The following is a 15,501-nucleotide window of genomic DNA, read 5'->3' as shown; positions in this document are numbered from 1 at the left end:
CAGAGAACACAGGAACAAACCACATTAATGATGCAGATTTTAACTGGTACTTCTTAGGCTTTGGCTCCTTTCCTGAAAATGGGGATTGAGAGAGAGGCAGCCTGCCACGGTGGAGAGAGCACTGGACCTGAAGGCAGAAGAACCTGGGTTCAAATCCCGCGTCTAACGCTACCAGCTCAAGCTCCTCATCTGTAATGTTGAGGTAGCACAAAAATTCTATGGAAATATTTTTATTATTCATCATTAATGTTATTATTGAATCTGGTCATATGTGGGGTTAGAATTTATCCCAGAATCCCCCTAAAAGTCCTTAAACATTTTAAAAATTGCAATGAAAGAGTAAAACTCCACCTTTAAAATATCAATGTGGACATGCATGTGTGTGTGACTGAAACAAGCCCAGTTCATTCAGCCAAGCACAAGGCCCAGACTCAAAGCCCCTCACAAAGCAAACAGATACCATTTAGGTATCAGTCAGACATAATGGAGTACTATGGCTGACAACTTCTGACAGTCAGTAATATGATAGAATCTAGATATAGGCAAAATAGAAAAATAGATAGAAAAATATTTTCTATCTATTATATCCTGAGTATGAGACCCTGGGCAAGTCGCTGAATATCTGAGTGCTCTAGGGAACAGCCCATACAGCTTGGACTGCATCCCAAGTACGAATTAGAACCAGATTAAAGCATAATTGGGAAATGTTTAACAAAATTAGTAAAAATACAATGTAACATAGATAATATTAATCTGTAGTTTTCCAAGTCAACATGCAGCTGGCAGGGCTCCTTTCTATTTAAATTCAATAGTGTGGTTCTAGGCAACAGCCCAAACTACAAGTGACAGCAGGGGCTGATCTTTGCAGAGGGAGTTTCTCACCCAGAGTTCACAACAGCAATGGTCCAGGCCCAGGCCCCATCCCTATGTAGCTTCTATCTCTAGGGGAAATTATACTTGGCATTCACCTCCCGTGACTCAAGAAAATAAACCTAACAATAACTTATACTGTGATGCTTTACTGTTAACTCTGGAGATAAACAGAAACTCTCACTTGGGGTCAGAACTTCCACTTCCACTTCCCAAGTACAAGCTGGGGAAGGTGTGTTTGAGAGGGGTCCACCTAAAACCAATCAGAAGGTTTTCATGGACGGCAGTATGTGGCCCGGCATCCAAACAAGCTACAGCAATCCCAGACTGCTTTAGGGGAGCATCCATCCTTCTGTTCTCTGCCCCAGAATGTGAAATTCTCTTCTGGGGGTGATCGTTTTAGGATGGAGACCATCCCAAGGGCAGCAGCTGGGTCAGGGAAGGGCCCTGAGTCCATTCCATGACTGAAGGAACTAGAAAAGAGAAGCCTCAGAAAGGCATGGTTGCTGTATCCAAGTCTCTGAACGGCTGTTAGGTGCAGGGGGTATCATGCCTGTTCTACTGGGCCCCAGGAGGTCAGATCTGGGAGGGAGGGGCACAAGCTACAAAGATGCAGATTTCAGTTTGAGGTAAAGACTACCATCCTAACACTCTGAACTGAGCCAGAGGAGGAAGGGCTGAGGTCCTGAGCTAGCAAAGGCCAAATGACCACGTGTCAGGTGAGGTCTGAACTTAAATGGCTGCTCGAGTCCCCTCCAACTCTGAAATTCTGACACCCTTCGTTCGGGCATCACAGCAGCCTCATGTGACACAAACATCACACTCCCCATTTGGCAGATAAGGAAACTGAGGTGGAGAGGAAAAATGACTAGCCCAAGGTCACCCGACAAGTACCTGGCAGAGGTGAAGTTTGAGCCTAGGCTCTCTTCCAGATCTGAGGCTCTTTCTATTGCTTTACAGGGCTACACGGATAAAGCGACTGACCTCCCCAGGTCACTCAGAGGACGGACAGAATCGTAGCTGTCTGCATTTCTGATTTTCTACCCCCACCGTAAAGCAGCTCTTGCTGATATAACATTATATAGGCGTGCTAAACGGCCCTTGTCAATGTCGTCACTCATACAAATCAATTCTTAAGCATATTAGGGAATCTCATATAAGAGAGTTTTGAAAATTAATATTCTGTTAGCCATTTTTTCATTTAAATATTGATTAGTTTAACATTTACTTGAAAAGAAACTAGAAGGGTAATACTGTCAGCTGTGAAAGGATTCAAGTTAAATTCCTGGGATAAAATCTTCTATCATTCCTCCTAGTAGCTAGCCTGTGCGAGACCCAGATGGAGTCAGTGCTAGGCCTGGCTAGGAAGTGTAAGGGGAGGGAAGAAGCCTTGTCTATAACGCACCTACTGTGTGCCAGCCCCTGCGCTAAGGGCTCTACAATTATCTTCTCATTTGATCCTCACAAAGCCCTGGGAGGACGGTGCTGTTATTATCATCTTCATGTTATAGTTGAGGAATTGTTGGCAGATAGAGGTAAAGTGACTTGGCCAGGCTCACACAGTGGGCCAGTGTCTGAGGCTGGATTTGAACTTGGGTCTTCCTGATTCCACGCTCACTGCTCTCTCTACTGAGACACAAGAAAGGAGGGCAATGAGAGCTTTGTCTCTAAGATCCTAAGCGGTACAAGCACAGCCGTGGGATGCAGGCAGCAAAGGAGAAGGCCCAGCAATGCCCCTGGACAAGACAGTTACAAGGCAGGAGAGTTTGATGGCTCCCTCCCTGAAGCTGCAGATGGAGCAGATGTGGGAGGGGGGAGTCCACCTGCTATTGCTCCCCACTTCTGTTTACCTGAGGCACGGTGAGGAAGCTCTTGATCTCCAAGTAATGATGCAACAGGCTGCCGTCCTCCATGCGTAACAAGCTGCTCTCCAGAAGATCCTGCAGAGGAAAACATTGCACACAGTCAGAGCCAGGCAGCGGTCGCATGAGGGCACATATTCAAATTATTAAAAGGGAAGAAAGAAATATTACCAGTCCTTTTGAGGACACAGATTCTTCTGCTCTGAAAGAGGATATTAAAAGTTTAACCAACATGGTTTTAGAAGTGGGAAAATCCAAGATGGCAATGTTAAACTTTTTTGGAAAAATTATCAGGAAAAATTCTTTGGGAGAATTCTCTGGCGATCAGAGTTTATGGTCTGTCTTCTGACTCGAGTCCTCACATGTCACTCTGGACTTCAAGGCAGCTCAGCTAAGTCTCATCATCTGGCATGAAACGCACTAATTCTCGAGCTGCATGTGACATTAAGAGGTCAGGCACACACAAGATGACATGGTGAAGATAATTATATTTTAAAAGAAAAGATGCATTACATTAGTCACATTACTGTTTGTAAGGGTCTGAAGTCATTCTCACCTGAGTATTTAAGATTTTATTGCTACCTGGTACAAAAAGGTGTGAGAGTAACACCAAGTGTAGTCATCTCAGAAATGTACACCAGGGTTCAGAAATAACACAACGGCCCTGGGTCCTTGTATTTTACAAGCCAAAGACAAGGGGATTTATAAACATGCAACAAAAAATAAGTAAATAGAACACAAAGTAAATGTAACATGCCCAAATAGAGCAAATTAAGGGAATGAATAGTTCTCTATTTCTGGAATGTCATCTGAGGGACCTTACCTTTTCAAGAGGACTTCAATATGTTCCATATTGTACTGCAGAAGATACAATGGGCTAAAATATAAAATATATTTACAGACATTTTTAGAGATTACACATGTAAGTTTCAAAACCTACTTCACCTGCACTGTGGCCACCAATAAATTTTAAACAGATTCTAGCTAGTATCATTTATTACTCCTAACCAAAACCCTCCACAAAATCCTAGCCCATGCCTCATGATGGCACAGAGGTAACCTGGGTTCTCAAAGACAATGCTAGATGCAAGTAAGCTCTGGTAGGGTCTACCGTGCTGGAAAGGCTTTGAGTGGATCCAGAAACAGACAAAATCTGTCTCCTAAAGACCAAGCCTAACTGAGTACAGAGAAGTACATGGACCATCACCACCTAGCAATGAGTATTTTGGGTCATGAAAATCCATAAGACAGACAGACACATACACACACAAAAGGGTTCCAACCTCTACAACCTCTGACATTGTCAAACAGCTAAGAAAGAGGGGCAGAGGGTACGAGGAATCACAATTTTTGGACCATCAACAAACTTTATTTTGATTATTGGCGCATTAGCATGTGATTCTTGTCCACTGACCAATGAGTGGATATACTTCTGAAGGGGCTGAATATTACCAATCTTGATAAAAGGAGTCAGTTACAGCTAAACAGAATTATTATTCATGGTGCCCCTGAAGAGGCAAAGAAAGGAATGGCAGAGTGGGTCTTATTCTATCTTCAAAGACAAGAAGACACATTTCATCATGGGATAGTGGGTCAGCACACATTATAGTGTTAATAATAAAATAAAAAAAAAATAAAAATAACTGCAGCTCATTAAGCAACATCAGTTGCCGAGGATGAAGTGGTAGAGAAACTCTAGGAAGGACTCAACAGAACTGTCCAAATTAAATCCCTGTGCTCTCTGACACTTGGCTTCACTGCAAAGGTGAAGATGGCAGAGCTATGCAGTAAGGCATGATACAAAAAGGCGGCACAGGAGAGGCCACCCCAGATTTGCAGGTGACTCTGTTGCTCGGCTCATGTCTCTTATCACATCTTTCTTCCACCAAAGGATTTGTAGGGTAGGTACTGGACACGGTGAACCCCCAATAACATCACAAAGAATAGAACAGATTTTGTAGGAACAGAAAGGAAAAGATCTGTTACTGATGTGATGTATGAGGGAGTTCACCCTGAGTCAGACGTCTCTGCACAGGGACAGAATCACAGCATTTGATGGGGAGAGGCTTCAGTGGACGTCTATTCTGACCCATAGCTGAGATGAATCCTGCCTGTACCATCTGTGACAACGGGTTACCCAGCATCTGCTTAAATTCTTTCAGAAGAAAGAACTACTGGGGCAGCTATGTGGTGCAGTGAATAGAACACTTACTTAACACTTACTAGCCATGTGACCTTGGGCAAGTCACTTAACCCCAATTGCCCTCCAAAAAGGAAAAAAAAAGAAGAAAGAACTACCAAGTTATTAGGAAGTTTTTCCTGAAACTGAGCCTCTACTGGCCTTCTGAATCCTGGTCCCATCCCCCTCCACGTGATACTTGAAGAAGAGCACTATTCCGTTTGAATCTTCTCTCCAAAACTGTCACAGCTGGTTCGTGTCCTCCTTTGTCATGGGGTCTAGGCCCTTCATCATCCTGCCTGTTTTTCCCTGGATCCTTTCCAGGTTATCACAATCCTCCTGACCCTGCCCAGAACTAAACATGATGCTGCAGATGCTCGTGGGGCCCCCACTTCCTTATTTCTGGAAGCCATACCCCTCCTCACGCTTTCTGGCTGCTACAGTGCACACTGCAGCCTGATTACCAGTTTGTCAAAGCTAAGATCACAATTAGTAAAAATAAAAAAGTAAATAAGAATAAGAATGAAAAAAGATGTAATGTGAAGTGAAAACTGCTTAACCCTGAACTATTTAAATAACTGAAACTAAAAGGAAGTCATTGAAAACAAGTAATTGGAAATTTTAAAAATGACAGATAATAGAAAAGACACAGACACAGATCATAATAATTGTATGTCGAAGTTTAAGCAATCAATTGTCACAAAGCTAAGGAAGCAACTTAGTCAGCAAACATCTGAATTAATTGCACGAGACAGAAATGAAACCAGCTAAAGGCAACAGTGGATTAGACTAGAGACTCATATGGAAGTTCTACCAAGTAGGATGATGGACAATTATGGGCAACATTATCTCAGAACCATAGCAAAAGAAGCCAGGATAAAGTTTAAAGACAGCTGGGCAAGACATCCACTTCAGCCAATTCATGATAAGGACGAGAAGGGGAGGCCTCCAAGCAGAAGAAAAATAGATCTGCAATTCTCATAACAAGCCTTTTTTTCCATCAAGGATCACGGAGCCCAGGACCATGGTCCCCGATGTGCCTGGAGAGAAGACAAAGGCACTAAAGAGAAGAATGACCGCAAAAGCAGCCATGCTGGGCCAAGTATAAAGAGGAGAGCTGTCCTGGGGGTAACACAACTATAAAGGCGTGGAGGGAACGACACTGAAACTGCAAGCCCCAGAACACTGCAAGAGTTTGGTCTGACCACACAGGAAAGACCAGTAATGAAACGTACATTGCCCAGAATTCAACATGTGTTAGAATGGACATCCATATGTATAGCGGGAACGGCCCGTATGTATGGACAACTTGGGCAGAAGCAAAGTGTGGGCTGGATCACCTTGGAGTTATGGCAAAGCTCCTTTACTTACCCTAAGCTTCCCATGAAGTCCTTTCAATACTAACATTCTACCAGTGTGGCTATAAGGGGCAAGACATGGAAAACAACAGACTCCAGAGAATTTAGGAGCAGTATTGCACAGAGGGCAATGGAGGGGTATACGGTGGGCGTCAGCAGACTGCGAGACACAACCAGTGAGGAAGTCCTAGGAGTAAAAGAAATCAACCAAGGAATCCTGTGGAGGGAAGAGAAGACGGGAAGGTCACATGGCAAGGAGGGCATGACAGATAAGAGTGACTAGCATCCTCCTAAGAGCAGGACAAAGGCCTCCGGCATATGAGGCGTGGCCCCCAGGGGCGACCTCATGGAGTAATCTGAATAAACTGCCCAGGACTGGGGGGTATCCACACCACTGTCACACAGGACTCCCAGACTCATGAGGTCACAGATGCATTTGAGAAATAAACATATCATTTCCTTAAACTTTGTTTTAAACTTTTTTGTAGTTTGATAAAGTCTACATACTAGGTATAGAATAAAAGACAGACTCGGGGCACAGTGTAGAGTGTCGGCCACCGAACAGATGGAAAACTTGCAAAAAATTCTTACCTCAAGACCAATGGAAACTGGTCAATACTGATACGTTGTACAAACACGAGATAAGCGAGTGAAGCCATGGACTCTGCCAATTGGCTACCTTCCTCTTCCTCCAAGTCAGGGTTATCCCAGCACTTTTCCTTTCTTCCATGCTGAAAAATTACCTTTGGCAGAGAGTCTCCAATTGCTAGTATAAAGCCCTGTGGGAGAAAGAATGAGGGAAAACAAGGCAGCACTTTAGTATAAAGGCAATGCCAAAATTCTATTAAATATGGATTATATACATTATACATGAAACGGTTTCTAAATCAGTCAACTTTTTAAAAATTAAAATTACTTGTTGAGTCAGACATGTGAATAGGTAGGCCACCAATGGAGTAAAGTGAAGTCGCTTTAAAGGCTACTAAAAAAAAGTTTCAAAGATGTTAAGAATAATCTAGGAAAACATCTGAGACAGAAACAAACATGTCCCTCTACATCTGCTCCCTTCTCTCCACTTCCACAGCTACCAGTCACCTAGAGTGTTTTGGATTTTTAAAAATTAATTCATTTATTTACTTTTAGTTTACAACATTCAGTTCCATAATCCCTTGAGTTCCAAATTTTCTCCCCCTCCCTCCCCTCCTATGGCAGCATGCAATTCAATATAGGTTCTACAAAAGCCTTCACATTAAACATTAGTCAAATCGTAAAGAATTATAACCAGTGGAGTCAACAATGAGAAAGAAGAAACAAAACAAAATACAACACACAGGAGAGAGAGCTTCAGTCTGCATTCAGACTCTGCATCTCTTTCTCTGGACGTGGATATCTCTCCCTTTCCATCATGAGTCTTTTGGAGGTGTCTTGTAACCTTGCATTGCTGAGAGGAGCCCAGTCTATCCAAGTTGGTCGTCACACATACGATGTGCCTGTGATTGTGTACAAAGTTCTCCTCACTCAGCATCAGTGTATACAAGTCTCTCCAGGTCATGATGAAGTCCGTCTGCTCCTCGTTTCTTATAGCACAATAGTATTCCATTACATTCACATACCACACCTTGCTCAGCCATTCCCCAATTGATGGGCATCCCCTTGCTTTCCAATTCTTTGCCACCACAAAAAGAGCCGCTATAAATATTTTTGCACATACATCTTCCTCCCACTTCTCTGACCTCTTTGGGAGACAGCCCCAGAAGTGCACCTGAGTATTCTAAGATTGGTCTCCTTGCTTCTACTCATCATGTCTTTACCCCCCTCAATTCATCCTTCAGATTCCTACACATTCCAATCTAATTTAAGTAAGACATAGGCCTGACAATTACTTCCCTCTCCACCCCTCAAACCTTCTAAAGCTCCCTAGTACCTCTAGGGCACTCACTGACTCATTGACCTGACCATCTGTCCCCAGCCTACCTTTGACCTTAAAGGAAGGGAAAGGAATAAGCATTTATATAATGTCTCCCATGTGCCAGGCTCTATGATAAGCACTTTACAATATTATCTCATTTGATTCTCCCAACAGTTACTCCCATTCTACAGTTAAGGAAACAGAGACAGAGTTTGGGAAGTGACGTGCCAGGGCCACACTAGCTTACACAACTCAGGAAGCATCAGAGGCTGGATTTGAACTCAGGTCTTCCTAACTCCAGGCCCAGAACTATCCACTGTGTCTATCCAGCCGAATCCAACTCATCAATAGCTAGAGATCAGTCATTACTTTTCTTTTTAAATTCAATTTCATTTCATTATCAGGTCCACATTCTCACCCTCTCACCCTTCCCTCCCTTGCCCCTCAGTGAGAAAATAAGAAAAATGAACCTCATTACAATAATGTAAAGTGATGAAAACAAATTTCCTCAGTCACCATGTTAAAAAAAAATATGTCTCAGGGTGGCTAGGTGGTACAGTGAATAGAGCATTGGCCCTGGAGTCAGGAGGACCTGAGTTCAAATTCAGCCTCAGACACTTAATCCTTACTAGCCGTGTGACCTTGGACAAGTCACTTAACCCCAATTGCCCTGCCTTCCCCCCTCTAAAAAGCAAAAAAAAAAAAAAAAAAAAAAAAAAAGGAAAGAGTGAGAAATTAAAAGGTTAAAGATAAAAGGAAGTTTTTTTTTTTTTAAAGAGCAGGAAAAATGGAGCAGGCATTCTGAAGGACAAGTGGAAGAGACAGGCAGATGTGGACTGGGACCAGAGTGGATGGGGATGGGAATGAGGGCATGGATGTCCGACTCTGGTGGGCAGCACAAAGGAGACAATATCCAGGCAGAGGGAGTAGTCAGAAGAGCTAAATGGGCAGCAAAGAAGTCAAGGAGGAGGAAGACTGAGGAAGGACAACGAAACTTGGCAGCTGAAAGGTCACGCGGTTTCAATTGAGTTAGGAGGTCATATGACAGGCTGCAAAGGAGAGAAGTGGAGGGCAGAAGAGCCAAAGGACATCGAGAAGTGGCAGCAGGGCCTGGTGAGAGCTGTTTTAAAGGAGGGGGAAGATTGGGCACAGTTGTACCCAAGGACATGAATTAACAAGGGCAGCTAAGTTCTCTCTTGCTAACTCTGCACTTCTATGGGGTAGGGACTCCTGGCGTGTCCTTTGGATTCTGTCATTTCCAGTACTAAAGAGTTCTCATTTCTTAGCAGAGAAAACAAAAGCCAATAAGAATGGAGCCTCTGCCTTCTCTCTGCCCTAAGTTACCATTGTAACCGACCATCCCCCTCCAAGCAGCACTCTTGGCCTTTCTGGGGTCCTCCTCTTTCCCCCCATACAGTTCAAACACACCCACACACACACAACCTTTATTTCCTTAGCTTTTCTAGTCAGAGCAGCACATTCTAAGCTTTAACACTGCTGATATTTAAATACTTCTTATTCTGAATTTAACTAATCCCCAAAAGAGAATATTTTCACAATGCAGTATGGGAAAAAAAAGGGTTCTATCTGCAAATAGGTTTGTTATGTAGTTTGTTTTAAAGTACATAAGAAATGCAACATGTTACTTTCAAAGCTGTCCCGCTTGCTTGTTTTCCCTTCTGAATGTCTTTCCCTTCTCTTCTGGGCATTTTAAAAACACGTTTCAAGTACCCTTTTTTCTTCCTTATCTTTACCGAGGTGTCACAGTAGCTAGACAGCTGGATTTAGAGTCAGGAAGACCTGAGTTCAGATCCAACTGCAGCAACTTGGCAGCTCTATGATCTTGGGCAAGGACCACCCCTCTCCCATCCTCAGTTTCCTTATCTGTAAAATGGGCATAGCAGCCTCTTCTTTCACACTGACACGCTTCTGTAGGCCATGCTGTGCTCTCATCTTTGTCCCGCTGCCTACCCTTGCTTCGAGCTTCTTTTTCTATCTTTTAACAATCCAAGTAAGTTGAATTCTTCTTGCATTAGCACGAGTCTCTTTAGAAGAACGGTTTTTCTTTTTCCTTATTGAGACTCCTTCTCTTTAGGCCCTTTCATTCCTGAGTTCTCACCCCTCTGGAGCTGACTTCCTGAAGAGTTCTGGTCCACAAGAGCCCATCCTTCCTCATATCTACAGTCAGATCTCTGGGATGGAGCCATCACTTCCCCAGATTTCTGCCCTAGGAATGCTGTCTTCTCCCAGGGAGGATCCAGTCCAGCACAGAGCTTCTCCTATCTGGGCCCCATCTTCTGAAGAACAAAGCTATCATTAAGGCAAAGCACGAAGTCATTAGCTGCTCTGCTTCTGGCTCCAGCAGCTACAGGAGAAACGAGCCCCCCTCGCCCTGAGGTCGTGCACCTGCCAGGCTCGTGGAGGCCTCCTCCATTTCTGCTTTCTAATCAGGTCATTTGTAGCAACAAGCCTCCTGTATCTCCAGCCCCTCCTCTTCAAGTCTCCACCAAAGCTCCCTCTCTTTGGCTGCTGAATTTCCTCCCCTGACTGTACGTTCTGAATATGTGGTGCTGCTCGATGCACACTCCCCTTTTTTAACCTACTCTATTTCTTTTTGCTTTTGCTTTTTGGAGGGGGAGGGCAGGGCAGTTGGGGTTAAATGACTTGCCCAAGGTCACACGGCTGGTAAGTGTTAAGTGTCTGGTGCTGGATTTGACCTCAGGTCCTCCTGACTCCAGGGCTGGTGCTCTATTCACTGCTCCACTTCGCCGCTCTATTTCTGTTGAACAAGGAATACCTACCCAGAGCCATATCCCAGTCATGAGCTTCACCCCAAGTCTCAGGGACATTCTGGAGACAAATACGCTTCTGGGATGTTAGGAGAAGCTAGCTGGGGCAGTGGACAGAGCACCGGGCTTGGAATCATGGGGATTCATCTTCCTGAGTTCAAATCTGGCCTCGGACACTTACTAGCTGTGTGACCCTGGGCAAGTCACTTAACCTTGCTAGCCTCAGCTCCCCATCTGTAAAAGGAGCTGGAGAAGGAGATGGCAAACCACTCCAGTACCTTCGCCAGGAAAACCCCATATGGGGCCATGAGAGTGGAACACGACCGAACAACAACAAGAATAAAACGTCAAGCCCTCTAACACAAAAGCACGCATTCCTGCCTAGACTTTGGGTACGGACCTTTCAGGTCAGGGGTTTTTCTCCTGGGACCTTTCCTGAATTTGATCTCCTGTAAACTTTCAGGTGACTTAACTGCCATTCTTTTTCCTTCACTGGAACTATTCTCCAGGGCATCTGGCTTAGTGGATTATACAAAGACATTTCCTTCCTCCTCCATGCTTTTTAGTTTAAAGCCCTTCTATTAGATTGGCAAGACAGCTGGCAAATACATTCTTACACACCTTTGTTGCGTGCCCTCTATCCTTGGCCTGTTACTCTTTTAACGCAGGGGTCAGAAGTCCACGTCAAGCCAGCTGCCCATTTTCTAAATCCATTTTTCTCTTCTGTTTACCTTGTGACTTCTTTCTTGGGTAACGAAATTTATGACGAGATGCGACAGTGAGACTTTTTTTCATTAATCGATGGATTACTATGCAATTTAGGATCTTTCTATACAGTGATATGAAACCAATACAAGGGTCACCACATTTGGAAAACACAAGCTCCCATAAGCAAATGAAAACGGAATAAAGAAAAGTTACCTAGGGCTCAAAACCCAACCATTTCACATGTTAACACTTACCCACATTTTGGCAGGGCCTGCTCACCTAACCCAGGTGGCTTTATTAATTTCTTTCGGTCACATAAATAGATGATGGGGAAGTATTCAATCACAAGGTACCAATTATCAGTATTAGTTACTGAATGCACACTCATAAGATAGATTCTGTGTAAATGAGATAGTGATTTTCAAAACCATGCCTTTCCTACTGTGATGAAAACGTTTTAACCAGAAAAAAAGAAAGTGACCCAGGCTGGCAGTATGTGCTTTGGAGCTGTCCTCAGAATTCTACAGTTTTACCCCTTGTGCCCAAAGTAAATGATTTTTTCCCATAAAGCAAGAAAATATTTGTTTTGGAAAAGGCAAATAAATCTGATTGTACTTACTACTATTTCAGAAGCGAAAGATTTTAAAGGATCTTCTTCATCTTCTTCAAGCACTTCAATGAACTGTGCTGTCAGCAAAGGGTATTTCAAGCTTTTGAAACAACTAAGAAAAGAAAAAAGGAGGGGGCAATTTGAACATAAAACTTCCCAGTTAGCAATCTCTGCTTATTCTATAGATGTATCTGAACTAACACTGCATGGTTTAAAAACCCACATAGCTGGGGCAGCTAGGTGGTGCAGTGAATAGAGCACTGGCCCTGAAGTCAGGAGGACCTGAGTTCAAATCCAGCCTCAGACACTTAACACAAAAACTAGCTGTGTGACCTTGGGAAAGTCACTTAACCCCAATTGCCCTCCATAAAAAACAAAGCCCACATAACTGTTACATGAGTATCTTTTTATCAGAAGGAGGACAGTGAGGACAGTGAGGGACAGGAGGACAATCTATTATTGAATTCAATCTGGATGTGTTTTCTGTGCTCATTTTATTTTCTAAATTTTTAAAATTGATGTCTTTTGTTTTTCCAAATCTCTCTCTCCACCTCACTAAGTGTGCCTTCTCCTACAACAAAAATTAAAAAGAAAAACCCCTCCCAAACCAGGAAGAATCCTCATACTATCATATCAAGCACATATGACAGTCTAGCCAGGGGTGGGGAACCTGTGGCCTTGAGGCCTAGGAAGTTTGGATTCAGTCAAAGGGCCACACTCAAGGACCTGGAGGGCCATATGTGGCCCCAAGGCTGCAGGTTCCCCACCCTAGTCTAGGCTATGTTCTACATCCATGGGTCCCCACTGGGAAGGCTCATTTGTAAGTCTGGTCTATGCCATAACTAAGAGATCTCTGGATGTTTCTTCACTGTCACTTTCAGTCTTGATAACTGAAGGTCTAGTGCTGCCTTCAGAGAAGCTGAGCTTTTTGGCAACACAGCCACTGGACCCATTCCCTCAGGATTCTGAGCCTCAGAGATCACCTTCATAGAAGAGACAAATGGGCCAATGGTGGTCATGGCAGCAGCGCGGCGTGGTGGAAAGAGCCAAATCACCCAAGTTTAATCCTCTTGTCCCTGCTCCTGCTGATCAAAAGATACTATCTACTAGCTGTGTGACCCTGGGCAATTCCCTTAACCTCTCTGTGCCTCCATGTCCCCATCTATAAAAGGAGCGGCACCCACAACACCAAAGTGGTGTTGTCGTAAATGTGAAATCATCCAACGGGAATTGATCTCTGTTGTTAACCGTGTGTGGCTGAGCCTAGTTGGCAGGCTTTGAATCCATCATAGCGGCATCACACATGCAGCTGGAACACCACCGGTGAGCTCTCAGATTCCCAGACTCAGGGATGCCCTAGTGCTTGGCTATGTACACGCCTGTCTATACGTCCATTCTCCAGACGTGCACACACCAAAGAACCGTCCAAGCACCAGAATGGCTCCTGACAGACAGTTCACGGCAAGGCGCTCCCAGCACGCAGAATCCACTCACAACTTTAGCAGCTCTGCCTTTAGCTCTTCCTGACCATCTTCCAGGGAATGACCTTTGTTTTTAACAACTTCTTCCACAAAAGGCCTAGTAAACGTGACCAAGGCCTTGCAGCACCGCCCCAGACCGTGCTGGTCTTTCTGGATTTGTTCTTTCGTGTAAGGGACAGGGAGAAGGGAGAGCTGGCTCCACAGGGTTGACAGAGTTAATCCAACTGAGTAGGCCTTCTTGCTGTGAAGTTTCTGAATCACTATAAAACAGAGATGAAGCCGTCATTCAGAGGAGGCCTCCACACATACCCACGTGCAAGATGATAAACCAAGGATAGCTGAGGGCCTTGACCACAACTCATTAACTGATTACTTGGTTTTAGGATTCACTGAGTAATCACTTATAACAAAAAGGTTAAAAATAAGAAGAACTTGTGAAATTTGCTCACTTTCTTCCCCTCAGTGCTCTGAAGATCACGTGTTAGGAGTTGTTGGGGATTTCATTCACTTAAAATGCACTTACTCTAATTTTTCATTCCTTACAAAGTTCTGACCATAATTATGAGACCATGTAGCTAGAAGATCATGTAACGACTTGCCATCTTTGAAAGAAGATTCACTGAGTGGACGGTGGGCTTTTACCAGATACTCTTCACCTCTGGCTCTATCAGTTCTGACACCATCACAGCCTTGGTGTGTCCCACTCCTGCTCCTCTGAGATGGTCCTGGTCATTTCTGCCTCAAACTCCTCAATGCAGAAGCGGCAGAAAAAGCTTGTATATAATCTCCCTCAGCAACAGGATCTAGTACAGGTTGCTGGGCCAATGGTTGTGAGTACTGGGAAATTCCACCCACTACTAGGAAGACAGGACAACTACACATTACAGGCAACAAAAAAATCTGTGTAGATGGAATACTCCTGACGCAAGGTACAGGTGCAAAGGCTACAGACAGGGAGCAACAGGCATGATGGAAAGCTCCATACTGCAGAAAATAAAACACAATGAAAAGGCAGATCGCCTGTATAAATGCATCAACCTCCTAGTACGTGTAAGGTGCACATTCCATTCAACACACCTTGGCTTTCTGCCACATGCCTGGTGCTGAGATGATAAAGACAAAAGAGGAAACAGTCCCTGCCCTCAAGAAGCTTTTCTTCTACTAAGAAGGATACACGGACACAGATACACAAATGCTGAATATACACAAAATAAATACAAAGCCACTAACGTTAGTTAGGAATTAGGAAGAGCCTCCTACAGGAGGTGGTGCCTGAGCTGAACTGTGCAGGGATCTGGGAATCCCAAGAGGTGAAGAAGTAAGCAAAGAGAGCGCTAGAGGCAACAGCGAGAGTGTGGACAAAGGCCTGGAGATGGGAGATGGGACGTGGAGCAGGAGCTATGGGTGGAACACAGAGTGGGTGATGGGGAGTGATACTTTGTAAGCCTGAAAAGACGGCTGATCCCAACTCTTAAAAAGGCTGTGAGAGTGAGAGAGAGAGAGAGAGAGAGAGAGAAGAGAGAGAGAGAGAGAGAGAGAGAGAGAGAGAGAGAGAGAGAGAGAGAGAGAGAGAGAGAGGGAGAGAGATAGGAGAGAGAGGAGAGGGTGAGATAGACAGGAGAGGGAGAGAGAGAGAGGAGGGAGAGAAAGGAGAGAGAGATAGAGAGGGAGAGGAGAGAGAGAGAGAGAGAGAGAAAGAGAGATAGGAAAGAGAGGAGAGGGTGAGATAGACAGG

General features: G+C 44.2%; 1 protein-coding gene across 1 annotated transcript in view; it reads right to left on the bottom strand.

The window, feature by feature from the left end:
- LOC138165084 (glomulin-like) overlaps positions 1-15,501 on the bottom strand; it is a 45,014-nt gene that overhangs the window by 17,648 nt on the left and 11,865 nt on the right. The window contains exons 6-11 of the mRNA XM_069093229.1: positions 13,780-14,026; positions 12,295-12,397; positions 6,861-7,048; positions 3,556-3,609; positions 2,904-2,934; positions 2,721-2,810 (exon numbers count right to left, since the gene is read on the bottom strand). Coding sequence (XP_068949330.1) covers positions 2,721-2,810; positions 2,904-2,934; positions 3,556-3,609; positions 6,861-7,048; positions 12,295-12,397; positions 13,780-14,026 — 713 coding nt within the window. The remainder of the gene's footprint in view (positions 1-2,720; positions 2,811-2,903; positions 2,935-3,555; positions 3,610-6,860; positions 7,049-12,294; positions 12,398-13,779; positions 14,027-15,501) is intronic.

The sequence above is a fragment of the Petaurus breviceps genome, unplaced genomic scaffold, assembly GCF_028583685.1.
Source record: "Petaurus breviceps papuanus isolate PSGF00001 unplaced genomic scaffold, PetGlider_PUasm1.0 207, whole genome shotgun sequence".
NCBI lineage: Eukaryota > Metazoa > Chordata > Mammalia > Diprotodontia > Petauridae > Petaurus > Petaurus breviceps.
This window is presented reverse-complemented; position numbering and strand designations above follow the sequence as displayed.